Source organism: Hippichthys cyanospilos, chromosome 3 (genome assembly GCF_059441005.1).
Source record: "Hippichthys cyanospilos isolate Australia breed blue-spotted pipefish chromosome 3, RoL_Hcya_1.0, whole genome shotgun sequence".
NCBI lineage: Eukaryota > Metazoa > Chordata > Actinopteri > Syngnathiformes > Syngnathidae > Hippichthys > Hippichthys cyanospilos.
The window spans coordinates 21,785,868-21,809,147 of NC_142371.1; the positions used below are offsets into that span (position 1 = coordinate 21,785,868).

At 41.4% G+C, this 23,280-nt stretch overlaps 3 protein-coding genes across 8 annotated transcripts; 2 read left to right on the forward strand and 1 right to left on the reverse strand.

Annotated features, from left to right (window-relative positions):
* The first annotated feature begins 83 nt into the window (after positions 1 to 83).
* Positions 84 to 10,771, forward strand: mtf1 (metal-regulatory transcription factor 1). Of its 4 annotated transcripts, none has more exons than XM_088411571.1 (12): positions 111 to 306; positions 2,414 to 2,892; positions 4,178 to 4,416; positions 5,300 to 5,431; positions 5,576 to 5,649; positions 5,974 to 6,107; positions 6,280 to 6,357; positions 6,539 to 6,641; positions 6,724 to 7,298; positions 7,378 to 7,444; positions 7,746 to 8,020; positions 8,112 to 10,771. In XM_088411571.1, exons 2-12 carry the CDS (start codon positions 2,449 to 2,451, stop codon positions 8,223 to 8,225), a joined length of 2,235 nt encoding a protein of 744 aa, XP_088267697.1. In that variant the 5' UTR covers positions 111 to 306; positions 2,414 to 2,448; the 3' UTR covers positions 8,226 to 10,771. The 4 variants fall into 4 exon arrangements, with proteins under 4 accessions (XP_088267696.1, XP_088267697.1, XP_088267699.1 ...); XM_088411573.1 differs by having other exon boundaries at positions 8,129 to 10,771; XM_088411570.1 differs by having other exon boundaries at positions 84 to 179; positions 7,746 to 10,771.
* Positions 10,772 to 11,711: 940 nt separating this feature from the next.
* yrdc (yrdC N(6)-threonylcarbamoyltransferase domain containing) lies at positions 11,712 to 21,421 on the forward strand. Of its 2 annotated transcripts, none has more exons than XM_088411019.1 (6): positions 11,712 to 11,978; positions 12,431 to 12,626; positions 13,635 to 13,749; positions 13,820 to 13,939; positions 14,231 to 14,361; positions 21,299 to 21,421. In XM_088411019.1, exons 1-6 carry the CDS (start codon positions 11,807 to 11,809, stop codon positions 21,408 to 21,410), a joined length of 846 nt encoding a protein of 281 aa, XP_088267145.1. In that variant the 5' UTR covers positions 11,712 to 11,806; the 3' UTR covers positions 21,411 to 21,421. The 2 variants fall into 2 exon arrangements, with proteins under 2 accessions (XP_088267145.1, XP_088267146.1); XM_088411020.1 differs by lacking the exon at positions 21,299 to 21,421 and adding an exon at positions 15,292 to 15,758 and having other exon boundaries at positions 11,713 to 11,978.
* maneal (mannosidase endo-alpha like) lies at positions 15,757 to 23,073 on the reverse strand. 2 transcript variants are annotated; one of them, XM_088411018.1, is made up of 4 exons: positions 22,382 to 23,073; positions 21,225 to 21,334; positions 18,444 to 18,520; positions 15,757 to 17,656 (listed from the first exon to the last, which is right to left on the reverse strand). In XM_088411018.1, exons 1-4 carry the CDS (start codon positions 22,854 to 22,856, stop codon positions 17,047 to 17,049), a joined length of 1,272 nt encoding a protein of 423 aa, XP_088267144.1. In that variant the 5' UTR covers positions 22,857 to 23,073; the 3' UTR covers positions 15,757 to 17,046. The 2 variants fall into 2 exon arrangements, with proteins under 2 accessions (XP_088267144.1, XP_088267143.1); XM_088411017.1 differs by having other exon boundaries at positions 15,757 to 17,683; positions 22,382 to 23,072.
* Between the last annotated feature and the right edge of the window lie 207 nt (positions 23,074 to 23,280).

Genomic DNA, 23,280 nt, shown 5'->3' on the forward strand with positions numbered 1-23,280 from the left:
TGGTATGGTCTTTTTCGAAATGAGTTAACAGTGGGCGGTGAGGTCAAGTTGTTGTTGAAATTTCCCACAATGCACCAGGAATACTTCAACGCGTGTGACGTTGTTTGGTATCCAGGGGAGGCTAGACTGCTAAACATCCCAAAGCACGGGAATAAGCCCTCCCCAAAAATCCATCTCAGGTAAAATAAATACATTTAACATCGCGACCGGGTATGTGAGTCGGGGAAAGCGAGTTTGTAGCGTTGTCAGCGAAAATAATTGCGTGAAGACTTGAGAGTTTTGAGGTCAGCTGTCGACATTCAAACGGTAAGTGATTAGCTTCTGAGCTAAGCTAGCAGCTAGCATCTTCTGTAACGTTAGATGACCGATTTGAAGCTGATTTTACGTATTGGCGTTTTTTATCAAATAGATAGACTGCATGTGTACAAATTAATGCGTATTTATTTTTACCTTTGCGTAGCTCAGTTGGTAGGGTCAAACGTTTGTATGTGTTAAAATGTATATTTTAGCAATGCATCTTAGGCGGTGATGCTAACTGTGCCTCTCATCTGAAAAATAAAAAATCAAGACAAACTTGACAAAAAAAACACACACGATCATGAATATTTGGGGGATTATTGCACGGTGAACGATTCACGTTGTGTTGTGTTTTTGTACCGGCGGAATGTTAGCTTGCCTTGTTATGTTCAATAAAATGACAAGGCGGTTGTAAGGTCATTTTTAAGGTGAATGATGCTATTTTGAATATTTCCTATTCTGTCACGAATGTCAAATGTCCACTTTGTGAGTTGCTTATCTCGTGACGCTTTTAACAGTGTCGTCCCTTGTGCCATTGAAAGGAAAGTTCTAGATTCTCTTGACATAGCAGTGGAAAGAACCCGAAAAAACATCTTTGGTCTCATTGAGTGGATTAACTTAAATTCGTTTCAGCTCACCCACTCAAAACCAAAAATGTGTTTTATTGTTGTAGAAATTGCATAATAGAGTGTATATTTTAATTTTTAGAATCATTTATTGATCAAGTATGTTAGCTATTTAAAGAATCTGTCATTTTATGTGATGAGGACTATATTATGGATGTAGACTTAAGTGAAGGAGCACCAAGTTGATAAACATGTCTGCAAAAAAAAACAAATTTGTTCAAATTCCATCTCGTCGTCATTGTACCTGATTGTTAATCGAAAAATGCTATATTTTAGTCATGTGGTGCTATACTGACTGCTTATTTATTTAACGAGGATATTGCACAACAAATGTGTTGACAAGACCGGTAATAGCTACAATCTAATTTTCATCTGTAGTCAGCGGGTTGATGCAGTGACCGATAAAGTACTGTTACCAAACTTCAAATACTGTTTAATATCCTAGAAGCACCTGCAAAAGCATCTTGTTAACAACAGAACAAATACATCCAAAAGTCATGCTTATTTGAATACATATTTACATAATACACACCTTTGATTTTGGGGACAAATTCTGATATTTTCTTTTGCTGTTTATAAGACACACCAACACTTAGGCAACAATGTAAAAATAATAGCAAAGCAGAATAAATCTCATGCTCCTAACTCTTCATTTGTTCCATGTTCAAATCAATAAGTTAGATATTTGCTCTGCGTTAAAATACATGTTTCAGATTTTCCACATTGTGAGCGATCAGTTCATGCCTAGCCAATGTAACAATGAAAGCGTTGAAGCAGTTGCTTTTCTTTTACCTTAGTACTGCTCGTCCTAGAGGAGACACGGCATTATACAGGAAAATATTTCAATTTACTTCAAGGAAATTTCCCATAGTTTGCAGCAATAATTCAATGGTTGTCACGTATTTTACAACTGTCATCACTAAAAAAAAAAAAAAAAAAAAAGGCAGTTAATCCTCGGTCAGTGAGTATGTCTACAGCGGCTTTAGCAGTCAGATTTTATTTAAATATTTTATTCTTATGATTATTTCATAGAGTAATTGTATAAAAAGAAAACTAATTATTTGACAGCCAGTCCAGTTGAAATGGATTTTTGGCTTCTACGGCTGTCAATAGCGGTATATGAGTTGACTTGTTCACTGCCAGCCCAGTAAAAACTGATCTTTGCCGTTGATAGCTGTCAATGGTAGTGAATGATTCAAACAACAAATTGTGCATGTATGATGAAGAATATTGTTGTAGTCCACTTGGGCTCACCGTACTTCAAACCATAATTTCTTTGACTTTTAAGTTTGTGTCACTTAACAAGGTGTGGTTGTGCCCGATGAGTGACATGGGTGTCGGCAAATGTTTTGAATTCAAGTTAGCAGCTGACTTATCATTGGCCACTCTTTTTTTATTTTTTAAATGTATTTATTATTTATTTTTTCATTAAACTGCTATCCCATCGTAGCCAATCAGTGCTGATTGAAATCTGTCATATGCTTCATCAGATTGAAACACGCAAATTACCCTAAGGAGTCGGACCATGTCTGAAAATGGCCCTCGCACAGAGGCGCCGCTGTACTTCGAGGTAGAGGTGGACCCCTTGGAAGGGGCCGACGAGGACGACGAAGACAAGATCCGATTCGACAAGGGCGAGCGCCTGATGGCGGAGCCGTCGTCGTCGGGCGGCCGCGTGTACGACCGCACCACGGTGCTCATCGAGCGGGACCCCATCCGGCTGGACGAGGAGGGCGAGGAGGAGGGCCACTGCGGAGCCGACGAAGATGGTGTCAACTTCCTCACCGAAGGGGAAGGCGACGAGGAGTCCTTCATGGCCGACGCCATGTCGCAGGGCTACGTGCACCACACCATCTCGCCCGACCAGATCCAGTTCACCATTAATCCGGGCTCCACCCCCATGCCGCGCAACATAGAGGGCGCTACCCTCACCCTGCACTCGGAGTGTCCGGAGACCAAGCAGACCGAGGTAAGCATGCGGACTAGTTCTTCTCATAGTTTATTATAGTATTTCACCCTCTGACCATCACATGACCAAATTGTGAAAACTATCGTGCTCTGATTAGTCTACACCTGAACCCTTCATAAACACAAAATATCTGCAAAAAAACTGAAAAATGCTTTCACAAAATGCATTTGTGCAATGACATGTTAGCCCCAAGTAGGTACATATATGGTGCCCTTTATGGTTGAATAAATAAATACCCTTCCAGCTAATAGTTGAACGCATTTGTTTTGAATGTTTGAATAGATCCAGATGATAATAATTGAATATCCCGTGTCTGCATATTGTACTTGTAAAGAAAAAAGATGGTGAAACAAGTGTCATGAGTCACAACAAAAGGGAAGATGATTCACTTCCTTGTTTTGGTACTCATTAACACATGCTTGCTAGAAATTCAAAAATGGTGTATTTGCCAAGATATTATTGCTCAATTTTTATAAATATTTTGTTCAGCTCTTACGCTGTAGTAATGAGATTGCGCAGGTGGAATTCATGTGGTTACGCTTTACCAAACAAACAGCATACTGTAGATGTTTACCCAGCCAACATTTGGCACAACTGCTCTTGTTCAATGTGCATTGTTGGATTTACGGTCTTTGTTTTGGCTGATTTATGTCTGCACATTTGATTGTGTATTTATATTTTGGATTCTGAGCAAAGCAAAAAAAAGTCCTCATAATGTTTACTAGTTAAATTCTTTTCATTGAGGCTACGGCCACATTCCAGAGAACTTAAACGCCTGTTGCCCTGAAGCCCTGAGTGGATGAGTGAAGAGAGTCAGAGACTGATGGTGTCCTGCATTAAAACCGGCATAAATGTGCTGTATTGTATGTGGGAACAGTGGTTTTGGCTGTCCTCGCTTGCTCCGAGTGCTAATGCTGAGTCCCTGTATTTGCACTTAAATTCATTCACTGCCAGCCGTTTTTAAGATTTTAGACATTATCAAGAGTGGTCTCACAAAATCTGCTGATCTCATTCATAAAATGTGGCATCAATACCATCTACTGTTTTTTTTGTGTATTGGTGAAGGTCTTTCCAAGATTTAAATTTACAGTAGAGTAGCATTTATAAAATGTAATTGACGAGTATACTCGTTGGTGGCACTGAATAAGGAAAATATCCAGTCACTACATGAAAAGTGGATGAAATGTGTCCTGTTTCTTTTTCAACATATACAGTTTAAACAACCTCATACAAGACCTGGTTCATGTGCACCATTCTGAGGCCACCCCCTTTCTCCATCCCTCAGGTGAAACGCTACCAGTGCATGTTTGAAGGCTGCACAAGGACGTACAGCACAGCGGGGAACCTACGCACGCACCAGAAGACCCACCGCGGCGAGTACACCTTCGTGTGCAACCAGCAAGGCTGCGGCAAGGCCTTCCTCACCTCCTATAGCCTCAAAATCCACGTCCGCGTCCACACCAAGGAGAAGCCCTTCGAGTGTGACGCGCAAGGCTGCGAGAAAGCCTTTAACACCCTGTACAGGTAATTACGTGGAACATTGTCACGTTCGTAATCGGTTTGTTATAGCTAAGGACAATGGTAAATGCTGCACCTGCAGCACATCCTGCTGTCTGTGAAGAAAACCTGTCTAAATCTTACACGGTGTCCCTTTAATGAACTAGCAATTACTATTTAGGTCAGAAAACTACCATTTATTTCATGCCTACATAGGGATATAAGTAGATTTAAGTACGTTACACTTTTTTATTCATCATCACAAGCTGTCTAGCTACGTTTTGTGCTTTACTACCCCCTGGTGTGTAAATCTTGCATGAAAACGGAGCCACAATAGAGTGACATGTGACATTTTATTCTCAGATAAGAGTGCTTTTGGGGATTTTTTTTTTTTTTTTTTGCTTTTTTGGGGAATCTTCATGTGCTAATATTGTCGTTTATGAAAGGCTGCTAACTACTAAATTAGTGTTTTTAAGCACACAATTAGTGTCAGCCTTTCGGCCACTAGGTTGTGCACCAGGACAGGCAATGGAGCCCTATTTCAAATTGTTTTTTGTATACGTTTTTTTCTTTTCCCAAGTACTGCTGTAGTATGCCTTTTTTTCCCCATACAATAGTTGAACTTTATTGTCTTGCACTGTTTTTAAATAGAAATGTTTCCAAACTTGTGATATCTTCTTTTTTTTTTTTTTGGTCTTGATCTTTCTCTCCTGCCACCATTACAACACCTGCAAGAAACATCCGTGTAGAAATTGGTGCCTTACATTGTAAAGATAAAGGATATTGACCAGGACTGATGAAGTTATGTTCACCCTGTGACTTGAAAACTATACGCAAGCCCATTTAAATGAAAAATTAACGAAGTTTTTATTTGCCGCTTGTGGTAAACTTGACTCAATTGTTTCCGCAGGCTAAAAGCACACCAGAGACTCCACACGGGCAAAACATTCAACTGTGAATCCGAGGGATGCACAAAGTACTTTACCACTCTCAGCGACTTGAGGAAGCACATTCGCACACACACTGGAGAGAAGCCTTTCCGGTGAGCAGTGCTTTAACAAACCATTTGAGAATAAAATCTCACGAGAACAATTTGTTATTCTATATTTCCTAATGTGTTTTATTCGGAGGACGATACAGCCAGCGTATAAAAAAATTTAAGTGACTATTTTTTTGTCCTCACAAGGTGCGACCATGATGGCTGCGGGAAAGCTTTTGCAGCAAGTCATCACTTAAAAACGCACGTACGGACCCACACAGGTATGTTTTTTGTTCTTTGTTCTATGTTTTGTGTGCATGTCAAGCACAAGCCTTTGGTTTAGTATATTCTTGTTTTATAATAACAAAAACCTACTCAAGGATGTGCTTACTTCAGGGTTGGAGATATACATATATATATATATATATATATATATATATATATATATATATATATATATATATATATGCTTAATTTGCGGTGAATAATTTATTGAACAATTTGAGGAAAATGTAATAATTTATCAAGCCTAATGAATCACGGTGAGTGCTATACATTAATGTTGTGTTTCTGCTCAGCCATTCACTTTTGCAATTCCTTTCTAGGCGAGAAGCCTTTCAACTGTCCCAGCGATGGCTGCGAGAAGACATTCAGCAGTCAGTACAGTTTGAAGAGCCACATTCGGGGTCATGACAAGGGACAGCCCTTCAGCGTCACCCTCACGCACCCGCTGTCCGAAGTGAGTCACGACATGACGGCCTCTCGCTCCGCGGGACACCGTGTGTTGTGTTATTATTCAATCCCGCACGTACATGTCATCAGTCGCTAGCAGTTACATCTTGTTTCTGTGACATGCTGCCAGATTAATTAGTTTGCATTCATCCTTTTGTATTTGTTTGAAACATTTTTAGGACGCAAATCATTCACTGTGCCTCAGTGACTTAAGTCTGATCTCAACTGATTCCGAGCTGCGAGAGCAAATACATAATGTAAGTTCAGTATGGATTTAGAATCACAACAAAGATGTTCCTAAGATTGTCATAATTTGAGGCTGTCATAAACTGATTTCAAACTGAGTTTAAAGGAAGTTGGAATTTCAGATTGCAGTTAGTGCTGACTTAGTAGCTGTGCAAATTTGCATTTCCTTTTTAATTTCTAACCCTATTACAGGCACAGAATTTGGACCTGAACAATGTGATCCCTGTGAAAATCTTTGAGCTCATGTTCCAAAGTCCTGAAAATAGCATCAGCCAAGATGAGGCCCATCCTACTGGTAAGAACGTTTGTGACTTTTTTTTTTTTTGCCGTGTGATATTTTTTGTACGTCTGCTGATCTACACTTGCGTTCTCCTCAGAGAATCTCACCGAGCGCTTCAGTCTCGAGACCCCCACCCCGCCCTCGGTGACCGAAGCCTCGTCTCTGATCTCTTTCTCTGTCACTCCCACCTGCTCCCGCCCAGCCTCTGTCATAGAGGCCCCTCCTCCTTCCCAGGACCTCACTCTAAGCTCCGCCCCCACCCCTGTCACCACCTCCGCTCAAGCGCCCGCTTTCGTCCACATCTCGGACGGCCCCGTTCAGGCTTCCGTCCAAGCGCAGACCCACGCGGCGCCGCAGCACTACGTGACACTGCCGCCGACATTCCTTCAGCCGGATAACGTGGCCCAGCCGGGTCCGGTTCCCCCTCCTATTGCCGTGCCCACTCCAGCGGCTCCACTGCCGGGCGCTTTGACGGCTCCCGCTTCGGATGCTCCGGCAGCTGTAGCTCAACCTGTGCCTTTGGCCAGTAACGCCGTCTCTGGTTCCGGCCCCGCCACTATTACCATCACGCCAACTCAGAACCTGCTGCAGCCCAGCCTGGTTATGTCCGACCAAAATCTTCAGTGGATTCTGAGCAGCGCGGCCAACAGCCAACAGAATCCCGAACAAGCAGTGAGTTAGAAAGCTGCCCGCGACTCATCATAGTGATTCTTGCGATTCCATTTTGACGTCTCGCCTATTCTCTCCACAGTCACAAGGTGGTCCAAAAGTGGAGAAGGTGTTCTTTACTACAGCCATACCAGTGGGCGGCAATGCTGGTAAGATTTGTTTTGAACTTTTTTAAGCCTTCAGGAATACGAAATGTTTCTCACTCATCCACTGCCAGCCAAGCTCAAATGGACTTTTGACATACATAGCTGTCAATCGCAGTGAATGAGTTAACCTATTGCCAGCGCAGTAAGGAATTTGATTTTCACGTGCAAGGGTATGGCAAATTTGAATGATTTAACTCCTATTACTATGGTCCTTAACGTAGGTGTTAGGGAGGAGTTCTTTTTTTTTTTTTTTTTTTTTTTTGTCAATGATTTGAAATGTTCTTCCTCCAAATGGTCTTTTCAGGCAGCTCCGTGCAGCAGATTGGCCTGAGCCTGCCCGTCATCATCATCAAGCAGGAGGAGTCGTGCCAGTGTCACTGCGCCTGCAGGGACACGGCCAAAGACAAGAAAGCCTGCTCGGCGGGCTCCTCCTCCTCCTCCTCAGCGCAACAGCAAGCGGCAGACACCTCTCCCCCTCCTCCTCCGCCCTCCCTTCCTCCAACGCAGCCCCAAACGCCTCCGCCCCAACCCGCCGCCTCCTCCTCTTCTCCGTGCTGCCTCCCAGAGTCTTCCTCCAAGGTGGGTGAAGTCGATCCCTCCCCCGCGCGGACCTTCCCCCCGCCGCCGTCTTCGGCATCGTCTCACGGACTCGCCAACATGGACGTGTCAGACTTCCTCTCACTGCAGAGCCCGGAGACGGCCGCCAACATCGAGGCCCTGCTGCTGGTCGCGGACGACTTCAGCATGGCCACCGAAGGCGGTCCTTAGACAAGCGCGAGTGTGAGACGCGACGCCCGGTTTTGCCTCTTTCCTTAAATAGCGCGTGCTTCGAACCTCCCGTACCTTCAGTGCATTCTCCTCTCTGTGGCATTGTGCGACATAGCTGCACAAACGTTTGAATCTCTTGCAGTAGTTGAGTTCACTGTTAACAGACAACGGCAATTAATGCAGGGAAAAATGCAGTAGAAGTATTTTTGTCCTTTTAGGAGGCTTGTTAATAATCATTCAAATTGTATATACGTCAATAATGAAATCCAGTCTAGTTGTGCTGTCCAGACACTGAAATTGTGAGTGTTCCCGTTCGACTGGTTCGGAGCAGGTTTTTCGTAACTGCACTTGAAATAGGAAAAAAAAAAAAAAAGTCCTGACACATGCTTAGAGCTGGTTTTAATGCACTGATCAAGAGTAGCTCCCAGCACAATCTCACGGATGGACACAAAAAGATGTGTTTTTTTTTTTTTCTCAAAATTCAGATTTGAGCCGCCTCGACAAAATGGCTGCATCGCTTCCCTGTAACTTAAATCTAACTTAAAATTGTACATTTTAATTTATTTAAGCCTTTAATTTCCTACTGGCAATGCTGTTATGATAGATGAAGAGTCTTTTATTAATTTATTCTGATCACACATGCATTTTAGTTTGTTTTTTTTATGTGTTACTGAATGACTCTTCCTCTTCGGGAAGAAATATACTCTATAGCGAGAAAATGTCCTCACTGAAACCACAACTAACAACTACTGTCAATATGAAGTTGTGGCCCCTCTCAGGGACGCATCAGCTCATAAAAGATCCCGGCTCCCGCCAATTTGTTTCAACCAATCCACTCTGCCTCCTACTGTCCAGCACCAACAGTTTTGTACGCAATAGCTGTATTTAACATTTCAAAACTTGCTGGTAAACCTACAGTCTGACATTTTTTAAACCGTTTAGCGTAGCGTCAATATTGGTATGTATCCCAGCTGATTTTGGTGGAGAGGTGCAGTAAACCCTCCTCGCAGGGTTAGGGTTAGACACCCAAAAATTGGGGATTTTGGCTTTCAGGTGAATTTTCTGGATGAACGCACTGATTATTAGGAGTCAGAATAGCCCATATTTGGATCCACTATTCATTTTAAGACAAAATACTGGCATAGAAAAAAATCAGTCCAAATAAATCAATTTTTGGCAAACATGGCTATTATAAAATTCCAGCTAAAGGTTTGAGCTTCGAAGATCATTAGCCTGTTGTAAAAAAAAAAAATGCCTGTACTTGTATAGGTATGCAACAGAGACTCCCTACACTTAGCTTTTAAGTCTTGAGTACATATGTATTAGTTATTACTGTAAAGCAGTATATTTACTGCATATACTGTATTGGTTCAACTTTGTCCTGGCTGGTTTCATCTCGCTTCAATAGCCAAAAATGTCATTTTTGTGAAATTTTGAGTTTCATCCTGAAATTTCACCCGTCACCTTCATCGTTGATACTTTTCGCAAGATTTCATTCTATTTTCACGAATGTACAGTGTTGTCCACAAACTGAAATGACCGGATAGAAAAAAAGTTTACCATCCGCGATTTGTCCTTATACAGTACATTTCAAAACATAAAAAAAAAAAGTACATGATTTTTATATTGTGACATTGTAAACAGATTTCCCCTGCTTCTTGGTCACTGTTTTCTTGAGCTAGGGCAAAATGCATCAAATGAGTGCTCACTTCTTTTTTTTTTTTTTCTATTTTCCTTTCGAGTTTCATTCCCCAAAAACCACTCAACTGGCCAGTTTGCTGTAAATTCTCAGAACCATTCCAGATATGCAGTATTATGAGGGTCCAAATGCTAAGACAACGTCGTTATTCACACGGACGATGAGTTAACTATGCAATTTTTAAAGTGAGGCATTCAGAGGCATGCACGCAGGCGCTCCGACACAAGATCTCCCTCCTTTGTTGAATAGTTTTGTGTTCAGAGTATTTTTATATGCATCACTCCAGTTGCAAATGTTGGCTATAATATATATGTATATATATATATAGAGAGAGAGAGAAATAGATATTACCACTCATGCCAACTACACAATATTATAAAATGAAACAAAGTTATTTTGGGATGTGTGAACACTGAAGCACGCGTCCCTCTCGAGGAAAGTAGTTTAATCCCAGTTTGCATTGAAGGAACACACGAGTTAATGAAAGATTCTGTTTTAAGAATTATTTTGTTTCAAATAAGAATAGGAATAACAGACGCAGGTTTTCATTTCTGAGCTTTATGAGTAAACGATGTGCCGGCTAACCAGCTCTGCCTTTTGTCTCCATTTTACAATTTGACAATTGTTTTTGACACCTGTTTGGAAGCAAATGAAAAACATTCATTTGACAACTCAAAAAAGAAATAATTCAACAACAGTCGGTGCTTCCAAAAGGGATGTCTCGTCACCCAGAGAGCGAGGATTTGTATTTTTTCAAGAGAATGTATCATGGTAAATGTTTGCATATGCTCGTTTCGTACAAAGTCGTATGATAACTTTCTCAAATAAGAGCAATATACTAATAAAACCTTATTGTCTCAAAACGGTGGCACCATTTTATTATTTTTGCATCAAGTCGATCGAGTTTGTGGCGGCAAGGTCACATCCTGAAGAGATTTTGTCTGGAAAAAAAAAAAAAAAAAACTTGGTTAATTAAAAGATGGAGTCACGTTTTGCGAGATGGAGTAAAAGCTGCCTCACCCTCAGAACGTGATCAAGATCTTTCAAGTCCTCAAGGATTACATGGCACAAGGTTATTTCCTCAGACAAAGTCTGAATCATCTCATCGACGTCCTGTACAGTCTATGAAACAATTTACATAATTTATCGGCTCATATAACTCAACTTTCTTAAAAAGAAAATAATTCTCCACTGACCGGTTCCATTTCCAGGGTACTTGCGTCGTTAGCCTCAGACATTGTGGACTCTATCGCGAAAAGCCCAACAAAGCAATTGTGCACAGAATTAATGCAAGTCATTAGCCTGCAGGTGGTTCAAATATCCTAAATCATTGGTGTTAAACTCCAGTCCTCTAAGGCTGGTGTCCTGCATGTTTTCTAACCCTCTCAAACACACCTGATTCAAATGATTAGGATCGTTTTTCAAGATCCTTTTGGGCTTGGTAATAAGCAATTTTTTGAATCAGGTGTGCTGGGAAGGGACAACCGGAAAACATGTAGAATAGTGGTCCTCGAGGACTGGAGTTTGATACTTATGTTCTTGAAAGGGTCATTATCTTGGTGCCTCTCTTTGGTTGGTCCAGATGGTTTTGACCTTTAAAAGTATTTATTAATCTTTAAAATTGTCCAATTTGACAGTAACGGCAGAATTACTACTTTAGTGAGCGACAGTTATCTCTGAGGGCCACTTTTAACAAAACTAATAACCATATTTATGTGGTAAGGTTGGCAATAATACAGTACAGTATGTTTTTTTAAGTCACTGCCCCTTTAAGAAATATGTCGTCGAGGCTTGGGGGCGTAACCCGGAAAAGTTCACTTCCGTATTGACCCATGTTGTCGGACTGTAACATGTTCCAGCGGCTTGACCTGTCAATTCTCCTTTTCTGAGGCTGTTTCATGATTTGTTTTCGGAAGTTTGCAGTTCAAATAATTAAATACAGAGGTGCTCACTGTTCTCCTGGAGTTTACCGAGTAGGAAGTGAGATGTGTAAGCGGCTGAAGACCAAAGTTCTGCATTTGCCAACGGCCGCCGGTGATGGGCCGTTTGTTCCTCGGGAGGCTCGTACAGGTAAGTAGAACTGGCGAGTCATTTTTTCTTCTTTTTTATAAGTTTCGCAGAATTGAAAGCGGAGGCAACGTAATCGTGCCGGTGTATTGCGTCAGATTCTAATTGGCACCTGTTGGATTGTTCTACTAATTCTCGAACTTCCGCTCTTTTAAATATGTATTAAAACTTAATACGTTGAACCACCACTTAGCAGCCTAAACTGAGAAACTTTAGGAATTTTTTGTTTAATTTTACAATAAGCAGCTCTAAATATACTCATAACGTTTAAGACTTTTGAGTACAAATTAATGGCTGTAGAATAAAGTTGTTTTTCACAATTCAGGGACAATTTAGGTGCAAGGTTGTTTTTTGTTTGTTTGTTTTTGTTTTTTTCAGCCGGACAATGTATTTGAAACGTCACTAAAGAAACTTGATGTAAAAAGATCTTTAAAAGTGTAATCCATTCGCCTCAGATGTTGCTGACATCCTGAGCTGCGCTGTACAGGCCCTGCAAGAAGGTCACGTGATCGCCGTGCCCACAGACACCATCTACGGCCTAGCGTGCCTTGCCCAGAACTCCGCAGCAGTCCGCGAAATCTACGACATCAAGGGTCGCAACGAACAAAAGCCTTTGGCCATTTGTGTAGGCGAAATCCACAACATATACAAGTAAGAACATTTACGTAATTCATCATCACCAAATGGTACAAACCTATACCTGGAATGCCGAACTATTTTTGTTTCAATTGTCTAGCTAACGGATTTTTTTAAGTGACAATTTGTAAGATTTAGACCGTTTTTCATTAAAAAAATAATACATTATTATATATTTCAAAAACTTGCAAATAAATGTGTTTTTAAGACCATCAGTATGTTTTAAATATAACGGTAGTTCTAGTTAGTTATCATTCAATTAAATTACATGGAGGGGTGGCACTCCTTTGGAGGTTGCCATGTCTGTTATAGGTACAGCTGGAGTAGGAGTGTGTATTGTTGCATTTACCGTAATGCCCCTGAAGCTCCCACAGGCACATTACTCCCTTCAACCAGTGCAAAGCATTTTTGGATTAAAGAAATGTCTTAAAACATGCCATCAGTGTTTGATTCATGAAACTTTAGAACCCTTCAAACATCATTGGTCCACATAAAAAAATAATCAAAGTAAAATGTCCTCTTCTGGATCATAGATGAGATCTGTTTAAAAAAAAAAAAAAACAAATATAAATAAATATTTCTTCACAAAAAATAATCAACAAAGTGTCAGACCTGTTCTTAAAAAGAAATACTAATGAATAAATACTTGTCCACAGAAAAATACTAAACCTAAAGTGTCCTGTTTTTGAGATTACAGTAGAAAACAATTCACAAAAATCAATTATTAACAGGTAACAAGAGGTGGCACGTGACAAGTTGGATCGAACATTCTAGTTCTCATACTTAATATTGATGAGTACTTGAGTGATATCAGATATCCCATTTTCCACTGGGAAAATGTAATAAATCGTCAATCATTGCTACTCTATGCTAGCTCATGTAATGCACTTTGTATCGTGTGCTAGCATTAAGCTAGCAGACGTTCTTTAGCCATGCGCTTTGATTTAAGTACACGAAGTGTAATTTTCTTAATTCATCCGGGAATTCTCACAACTCAAGACAAAACATCTCGTCTCTGTGCAGGTACTGCAAGGTGAAAGTAAAAGAAGATCTTCTCCACGACCTCCTGCCAGGCCCGGTCACACTGGTGATGGAAAGGTCAGAAACGCTCAACAAAGAACTCAACCCGTTCACGTCGGTAAGTCGTCAGCTGTTTTTGTTTTGATTTGAAACGAAGCTTGCCCTTGACTGTTTGTTGCCCCGCTCAGCTCGTCGGCGTCCGAATTCCGGACTGCGCCTTCATGCGGCGTCTTTGTCAGCTGTGCGCCGAGCCTCTGGCGCTAACCAGCGCTAATGTCAGCGCACAAAACAGCACCGTGGCCGTCCATGTAAGTATTCGCATGGGACGGGCACGAGAAGGACGTTCTTTGGATGGATTTGTTGTTTCGCGTTGCACGTTGATGACTTTATTCAGTCGATAAATTATTCCATTGAAACAAAACCAGCAGCTTGTTAGCAACCTTTGCTAATATGTAGCCTTGCTTAGCAGTATGTATAAAAAAAGTTTTCATTCCGGCAAAAAACGTTTAGTGCCTTTTTTTTTTTCTGTTTTCATAGCCATAGCATTTGCTCAACTGCTAGGGATATTTTTTTTCATTTTCCGTCTTTTGGATTTGAAGGAGTTTGAAGATCTTTGGCCCAAGCTAGCCGTGGTGGTGGACGGAGGACCAATAGGAGACCAGAGCCGCCTCGGGTCCACCGTGGTGGACCTGTCAGCACCCGGAAAGTACCGCATCATCAGACCTGGCTGGTGAGTTCCTCCTCTTGATATGATTAGAAGAAAACTGATTACTAGTCCTGTGTGGTCTACTACTGCTTTACTTCTTAAATATTACTTGTAAAAAGTCATATTCTTAGTGAATATCTCTTAGGAAAAATAATAAAACCAAATGAGATTTGACTATAAATGCATGTACTACCACTGACAGAAAAAAGTAGATCTTATTTTTATAAATATGTATGAGTAAAAATGTGATTGTCATTCAGTCCCAAAGACAAATTTTTACGGTTTTTAAGAGTCCAGGCATTCAATCACAAGTACTCATTTATATCTTTGTAAAAAAAAAAAAAAAAATCAAGTCTTAGGCTAAATGAGTGTCTAAAATGGCTAATACTAAATACAATATTTTATACATAAAAGCAATCAATTTTAGATACAGTACTTTATTACCTGATCAAATATAAAAGTATAATAACAGTATATATCAAATAATTTGCCTTAATCAAATCAAGTATATCAGTGTTTAAGTGCCAAAAATAAATCAATTACATTAGTACTTAATTATATAAAGTAATTGATTACCATAATACTTAATTGGCTACGCAATCAATTATTTCAGTATGGAATTATTTCATTCTTCATTCGTACAAAATATATATAAATGTTGCCAATGTGTTCAATATGAACTGTAAACTGTAAACAGAATCTATTTTTGGTGACCTTCAGTGGCCAATTTATTTGATTAATAAAGTAAAATTAATAAAACGATCACAAATTAAGAAATGTAATGCAAATCTTGCAGATTATATTCAATGGCGTACGTACTTGAATGGTTAACTTAGCAAACCAACAAAGCCTCTAATAAACAAACATTCAGGCCGCTTCTATTGTACTAATATTACTCATTTGAATTGTTAAAATAAAACAGACAAATAAAAACAAATCTTAACTGGGTTCTAGTGCCTTTTCGTCAACCGTGGACGTGCTGGAAGGTAAATATGGACTCACCTCCGAGGAGTTGGGATGATTTTCACGTCAAAAAAGGAGCGTGCAATCAAGCATCTTATTTTTTTTTTCAAAACCAGAAGAGTGCATGCAAAATATTTTAATATATTAAGTTTCTGCCTATCCTATTTTTTATAGTGACATACTGTATGCTGTATTCTGTTTTTACATTTTTAGTCACTTACGGGATCACATGGCACTCCGCATTGTGTCACAATCAAACAATTGTGTCCTTCTGTTAAGATTTATTTAATCATGTGTTACATGCAATGGGTTGGATTTTTTTTTTTTTTTTATGTAACGGTAAAAAAAATCTTTACTGGGAATCATTTTGTAAGCCTTGAGGGAGTTGAATGGTTTCTTCATGCTAAACTTGTTACCTCGATGCTGTTACTCGCACAATAAAAGCTGATATTCATGCAGGTTTGGACGCTTTTATTGTGAAAAATTCCGCTCCGGAAGAAGCTTTTACGAAGCAACCGGAAACAAAATAAATGGCAAATATACACATTTTCGGTCATAAAACTAACCCACAAATGACAAAGCCCAAACTTGCCTGTCCTGCAACAACTCCCGCTCTCGCTTCCCTGAAATATCTTCTGAGGCCAGCAAAGTGTCAAGCTATTGGGATGGGTATTAATTGCATTTTAATTCAAACTGTTAGCTGTTTACATTGTGTGCACCGATAGCTGTTACAAAGCTGTTAGTGAAATTACCGGATGTTTCGGTTTTACAATTTAGCAGGACTATGTACGAAAAAATTAGCAATGTGTAGATGTGATATATATATATAAATTATGTGTTTTCACAAAACCAGGTTTATGTGGCTGAGAGGTCTATTATGGACGAAAATATGAATTTGACAGTAGTGTCCTTTTTGGGACTAATTTCCCAGCAGTCAAAAGCTTGAAATTGTAATTCAAGTGGATGAAAATAAGGAACTAGTATACAATGTTGTCAGGTAATGTGCATCATTAAAAGATGAATATGCCAAAACTATTTTCCTCAAAACTAGGGATTTCCACTTGGCAACGTTCAAATTGCTTCATCAATTTTTGAGCGACCTCCATGTATTATATATCATTTCAAAGGGAAAAATATCAGATAGCAATATTTCAATTTTCGTTTTTAGAGACATAAGCCTGATTTTTTTTTTTTTTTTTTTTTTTTTTTTTTTTTGGGGGGGGGGGTGGACACAAATATAACAAATATACAGTATATACGTGTGTGTGTGCGTGTGTGTATGTGTATACAAAAGTGTATATAAACACACATACACACAGATATATATATATATATATATATATATATATATATATATATATATATACACATACTGTATATATACACACAGTGTGTGTGTATATATTTATGTATATTATATATATATATATGTATAGATATATATATGTATATATATATATATGTATATATATGTGTGTGTTTATATACTCATGTATGTATACACACACAATGCACGTGACTGTCCATGATGTTCAGCAAAGTTATGAGATTCTAAGCTGTTTACATTTATATATGTGTGTGTGTATGTGCGCGCGCGTGCGCGTGGCTGCAAAAACGGCAACTTTTACGGCAGCGTGAATGTGAATTGACCCCCCAAAATGCTTAACTTTTCGTACAATATCCTACTAAAAATGTAGCTCACTTCGGTTCAAGCGCTTGGCGTTGGAATCCCTCCCACAAGCGGCCTCACATGAGCCATTGCTCCTTCTCCTTATTGAACTTCTCGGCCCAGCGCCTGGTCAGCTCCAGATAGTGCTGGGGCCCGTGCGGCCGGTAGTCCAAATAGACCCTGGCGGGCGTCTTCTTGGGCACGGCCCGTTCGATCTGCGTGCCCTCGTGCCACTCGTTGAAGGAGGTGACGGCCAGCACCTCGGGCCGCACGTCCAGCGCCGCCTGCAGGGCCGTCTCGTAGTAGCGGCCGTTGACGCGGTTGCGGGTGCTGTGGCTGTTCCACGGCCGCACGCTGGTGTCCACGTAGCCCGGCCCCACGCTGGGGACGAACAGGAGGTCGTTGTCGTCGCAGAAGGCCTTGAGCGCCTTCCAGTTCTGGTGCGACGAGCCGAAGGAGAAGCCGTTGGAGGCGAAGTACGTGTACATGCCGTCGAAGCCGCCCGTGGCGATTTCCTGCTTGTGGCGCTCCTCCACGATCAGGGCCACGAAGACGCCGTCGTAGGCCGAGCCGCGCAGGCTGCGCGAGCCGCCGGCCGTCAGCACTTGCGACCAGGACTCCGCCGGCGTCAGGTACGAGTCGTAGATGTAGAACAGGGGGAGGCTCTTCCCCGTGTTGGACGTGAACCTGTAGAAGGCCGCGTGGTCGCCGTACCTTTGGTGAAAGGGACAGGTGGGCTAACTCCATTTTTATAAGCTGACTGTCATCTCAAATCAGAACTCACAAAGAATTTTTTTTTTTTTTTGGTCTGGTCAGAAGTAGACGGAAGAAAAATATCAAGTGAGATACACCTGAAAATAAAAATCCATGTGGTAGAGGTTGGTTTTTTTTTTTTTCATATAAAGTTTTTTTTGTGGTCTAATTTAATAGGAAAATAATTTGCAAAAGAAATAGCGACATAAACCTGTAATATACTCCTGAGATTTTGGTTTCTGCAGGCATCAGCAAATTAACGCAGACAACATAATTTCAATTTAAGAGCAAAAGAATTGGAACATGAAAAAAAATTGCCTCAAGACCATTTTGTTCATCGTACAAGTAGTCACAACCAGTAAATAATCACTCTTACTATTAATAATGTTTTGAATCACATGAATTTTTGCTACATGTATTATAGTGACTTATTGACACTATGCCTTTTTTTCCATTTTAAACTGATGCACTTTGTTATGGGTGACAATTGTTATTTGTATGTAAAATGCTATCAATGTAGTTCCAAAGTTTTTTTTATAACTGACACAAATGATTTATCATATACATTTGCTATTTTGGACCACAATGGCTTGGTTTCTTTCTTTACTTAAAATAGATGAGAATGAATCCAGTGATCCCACCTATGAAAAGTGCATGTAATGTGTTCCAAAAATAGAATTTATATAAGCAGAAGCCCATGCATGACATCACTGCGCCTTACCTGTCAATGATGTACTTGACGTTGTCAAGTACGCTCTGTTCATTCCGTCCTCTGTACGGTTGGATGTGAAATGCCACCTGCAGATGGAAACATCATATTCAACACTAGTCACGTTTTGATGTAAATTGTATGCCTTGCAATGGCCCATTTTCTTTCTTTCATTTTTTGCTGAACTAAAAGGGTTGGAAAAAAAAAACAATCAGCGGTGTCGCAAGGGATCCAGAATAACGCAGAATACTGAAAAGGTTCATAAGTTGAATATTTAAAGGCCACTGATGCATTTTTTTTAATATTTAATGATCAACATTGAAACACTTCTTTTGTAGGGGGGAAAAAACATGAAGGCGAATGTCTGAGGAGTTGGAAACATCAGCCGTTAAATGTAATTGTAATGTCAGGTTTTATGAAGTAACATTACAGTAAATTTATTTGTAATACTATATACATGTGTGTAGTGTGCATATATATATACATATATATATATATATATATATATATATATATATATTTGGAGAATTAAGGTATTCTTTGGAATGACAACTGACGATAAACATGAAAACTGATCTGTACTTGGCAGTGACTCTTGTGGCACTCCTCGCACTTTATAAAATGAAATACAGTACTTACTTCTGTGCAATACTCGTATACAAAACTCCCAACGCTAATTACAATATGGCGCTCCAGTGAATTGCCGGCAGCTCTCCCGTCCTATTTACCCTGCGAAATATTTCAATCCCCTGCAGGATGAGAGATTGTCCCAGGGGGCCATCATGACTCCAGGGACCCGCCATGCAAAATTCCCCACTGCTCCAAACTTAATCTCACTCTGCCCTCGCTTCGAGCCTGATTTCCTACAATCCCAAATTGTGTGTTCACTCCCAGCAGATTTGCATGCGTTTAATAAATCGGGCGCTTGATCTGGATCATTTCTGCTCGCCGTCAAGCAGAAATGCGGAGATCTTCGACACAATGCATGAGCGGCTTGCCCGCGTGCGTGTGGGTGCTGCTCAAATAGTGTTCGGTTTATGTAATGATAATAAAAAAAGGTGCATTGCTTGCTTTTTTAGCACCACCTCCACCACCTTGTCCTCCACTCCTTCAATTGCTCACGGAATGACTTCAACCGGCATTTGAGCGGGGGGGTGTACACTTTTTATAAGCATTATAGAATCGGTAAAAGAGCAAATGAAATTTTGTAGACTTTTATACGTTCGCCAAGAGGATTTGTTACGTCCACTGCGCTTGTCAGCCGGTTGATTGTCTTTACGTGTAGCGAAAAATGGCGTCTCTGCATTATTAACGCCGATTGTTGGGACATGTGAAACCCCTTCCGATTCCGTCTTTGTCCTTCTCAAACAGAAAGAAAGACGCTGAAGCTTTTCAAGAGCATATCAATTCAAACATATTCAAGCTTCACTGAGTAGTTGGATGGAATCATTCACATAAGCACTCCTTTTTGACGAGTTTTAAATTTTTATAAGCTTTCAAAATGGCCACCGTTCGACCGCATGCTTTCTTATTTTCCCCCATTTTCCGACCTAATTGGCAATTGTTCCACCGCTACCGCCGAGCTCGTACGTTCAGTCCCTACGGTGATGGACTGCAGCAGCAGCAGTTCTTTGATCCGTGTCCCTCCCCAAGTCCCGGAAATGTCAGCGTCAACCGCAGACATGCCCTCGAAGATTTGCATACTCAGCAATTCTTTGAAAAGTGCCCCCCCCAAAAAATGTCTTGCTTTACCATGGCCAGAAAGACAAACTAGATTGAACTTTTCTTGTCCTGTCCAGTTTCAGACGGCCTTATACTGTTCTGTACTATCCATCCTTTTTGTGTCCTGTCCCCCCCCATTCCATTCTGTGTTGTCTTATGTAATCCAGTCCTGTCCTGATTTCTCCCTTCTAGTCTTGTAATGTCCTGTCCTCTGTCATTCTGCCCTATATCTTCCTCTCCCAACCTGTCTTGACCTCTCGTGTCTCATCTCGTCCACTCCTGCCTTACCTTTTTCTGTCCTGTCCGAGTACATACGTTGTCATTTGCTGTCCCCTCCTACCATGTCCACGCCTCGACTGTCTAAACTCATCCTGTCTTGACTTTTGTCTGTCCCAGTCCTGTTTTATGCTGTCCCATTCTACCCTGGGTTTCCTTTTTCCGGATGGTTCTCGTATACTTTTGCCTTGTGCTGTCTCATCTTGTCCTGTTTTGTCCTGCTTTATGTCGTGTTTTCTACTTCTGAGCAGTTCACTCATACTTGTGTTGTCTCATTTTTCCCTGTTGTCTAGTCCTGCCCATTCCTCTCTGTTCTGTCCTGTCCAGCCACATCCTGCGCTATACATTCTGTAATGTCCTCTACTATCCTTTCTTTTACCTTATCTTAAGCCATTCGGTCCTACTCTGCTCTCTCTGTGATCTTCATGTGTCTTGTCCCTTCTGTCCTGTACTTTACCTATTCCAACCAATCCTATCCAATCCTGTCCCTTCCGGATTTGTCTTCTTATAGGCAGTTGTCATTCCTTTTTTTTTTGCCCTGTGCTTTCCCATCCTGCCCAAGCTTCTCCCATCTTGTTTTGAGCTGGCCACCCCATTGAATTGTGTCCTGTTCCATTTTGTTGTGTCTTGTCCTTTCCTTCACTATACTATTCTTTGTTGTATCTTAGCGTAAGTCCTCCCATCCGGCACTGTCCTGTTCCATTGTATTATGTCCTGTCTTGTCTTGTCCTGCCCTGTCGGTTTCCATCCTGATCTGTTTTGTTCTGTTGCCACAGTAGGATTTTGTTTTCTTACCTTGAGATTGTGCCTGTATGCAGCATCTAGTATAGAAGGTACAAAATCTTCTGTGGGTTCCCCGTTGTCATCAGCTATGCCGGGAGGATACCAGGACAGCACCAGAACCCCTGCAGAAACATCAAAACAAATGCTTTAGAAGGACATCATGACCCAACTGTTCTGCTTGGTGATAATGTGATTTAACTCCATAATGGGTAAATTGATAATGTCCTCAGTTGGATGTTTCTGCCTCTAGTGTCTTATTAACAGATTGCGTTGCATCCTATCTGCACTTTTTCCCGCAGATGGACAGCTGGCCAGAGGTCATCTTAACGTTGCGGTGTAGCGTAACCTCCCCCAGGTACAAACATTTGGTGTTCAAGTGCACAAGAACACTAGCCGCTGAGGCTGTTACTGGACACCGAGGATTCTGGTGTCTCTTGGCCTAGCGGCACACAAGCATTAATATTTGAGCAAACTGAGCCATTGGACATAATATTAGACACAGCTCAAACTAAATCTCTTCATGAAGTTAACAATACCCACTTGTGAAGTAGTAAAACTATTAGATGTAAAATAGGGACAGCCTTGCCGATAGATGGCGCCTGAACAATATATTTTAAAATAGACATGGCTTTTTTCACGCTTCTGATTCATGTTATTTTTGTATAATTTTGCACAGACCCGTTCAGTCCTGTTTGATCTTAAAACGTATGACAAAAAATGTGAGGTAAAAGATAAATTGCCTATGTAGCAAGAGAATGTTGTGCAAAAATATGCGAGTGACTCCAACACACAGCGCAAGCGTGAGGAGCTGTCCATGGTGCTGGATTTTGACTCCCAGTAAAAGTTCCTTAAATTCGCAATAATGATGACAAAAATCATCTATCTGACTCCTTCCAATACAAAAGTAAAATTAAGTATTCTGTCAACTATACAAGATGTTGACATAAATAATAAGCAATAGAATAAGCCTATTCTGAACAAAACAAAAACCGGAAGTACAGATAACGTCTTTCAAATGTGCGGAAAATAGGATGCGTACTCTGTTAAGTACAAAAGTAACAGTATTTGAGTTACTTCTGCTTTCATTAAAATACTCAAAGTAGCAATAAAGAGTAACGAAATGTTGGTACTTGATTACTTCCCTGCCCGGCCCAGCCCATGTGTTGTACCTGCCGCCGACGCCGCGATCTGCTCCATGTGGGACTCCAGCACGTCCGGATCCCTGGAGCTGTACGGACCGAGCTCCGGGTAGAAGCTGGAGCCGATGTCCTCGGGTGGCGTGTGCTTCCCCCGCGGGTAGCTGGACGCGATCTTGGGGTCCCAGTGCGGCACCAGGATGTGATCCCAGTGCACGAACTTGCCGTCCGCCCGCGGGGTTCCGTACCACGCGTAATAGAAGATGTGAACATCATCGAAGATGCTCCCTTCCGGGCCCGAATTGGACGCCGCGGCCGCTTTGGTTCGCTGGTGACCGAGCGAGGAGGACGACGAGGTCCGCTGAGCCGCTCGCCGCTCCGACGTGTTGGGGACCAGATCCGACAAGCCGTCCCCGGTCTTGAGGGTCCGGAGTGCCATCATGGCTCCGAAGATGAAGAGCGCGAAGAGAAAGAGAGCCACGCAAGCTCTCCTCCGCAGTCGGCCCATGCTCGCTCGGCGGTACCGGTTCTGGCGCGGATGCGTTGTCGAGCTATCAGCCGTTGCCCGAGGCTCCGGCTTGTCCGCGGCCCATCTCCGGCTAAACGCAGCCGCGTCTACATGCTCGCCAGCCCGGTTCGCCCCGTCCAGTTTGCTCGGGGGTGGTCCTATCGCAGTACGCGCGCACGAGCACGCGCCTGTGAGTCCGGTTTGGAGTTAGAGCTCGTGCTTCCGGTTCGGGATGTCACTTGGTGATTTGTAGCGACCCCAAGCGGGGGAAGGAGATAGAGGTTTGTTAGACGTTTAAACAAAAAATCAAATACTGTACGTATACTGTACATAAGCTTCACGTCGTCATGATGTGTTCAATTGCATTCGGAAATCGACTACATGCATTGGGATCAGGGGCTGAGCTATGTGGTGCTCAAGGATG

What these genes read in the sequence shown, in the direction of transcription:
- mtf1 (XM_088411570.1), top strand. Translation starts at nt 2,449, where the DNA reads ATGTCTGAAAATGGCCCTCGCACAGAGGCGCCGCTGTACTTCGAGGTA. An exon ending in GCCTTTAACACCCTGTACAG is followed by an intron (nt 4,417 to 5,299) that starts GTAATTACGTGG and finishes TTGTTTCCGCAG; the next exon opens with GCTAAAAGCACACCAGAGAC. An exon ending in TGCGAGAGCAAATACATAAT is followed by an intron (nt 6,358 to 6,538) that starts GTAAGTTCAGTA and finishes ACCCTATTACAG; the next exon opens with GCACAGAATTTGGACCTGAA.
- maneal (XM_088411017.1), bottom strand. Translation starts at nt 22,856, where the DNA reads ATGGGCCGACTGCGGAGGAGAGCTTGCGTGGCTCTCTTTCTCTTCGCG. An exon ending in GATCGCGGCGTCGGCGGCAG is followed by an intron (nt 21,335 to 22,381) that starts GTACAACACATG and finishes ATGTTTCTGCAG; the next exon opens with GGGTTCTGGTGCTGTCCTGG. An exon ending in GTCAAGTACATCATTGACAG is followed by an intron (nt 17,684 to 18,443) that starts GTAAGGCGCAGT and finishes CTTTCACCAAAG; the next exon opens with GTACGGCGACCACGCGGCCT.
- yrdc (XM_088411019.1), top strand. Translation starts at nt 11,807, where the DNA reads ATGATTTGTTTTCGGAAGTTTGCAGTTCAAATAATTAAATACAGAGGT. An exon ending in TCCTCGGGAGGCTCGTACAG is followed by an intron (nt 11,979 to 12,430) that starts GTAAGTAGAACT and finishes CATTCGCCTCAG; the next exon opens with ATGTTGCTGACATCCTGAGC. An exon ending in ACAGCACCGTGGCCGTCCAT is followed by an intron (nt 13,940 to 14,230) that starts GTAAGTATTCGC and finishes TTGGATTTGAAG; the next exon opens with GAGTTTGAAGATCTTTGGCC.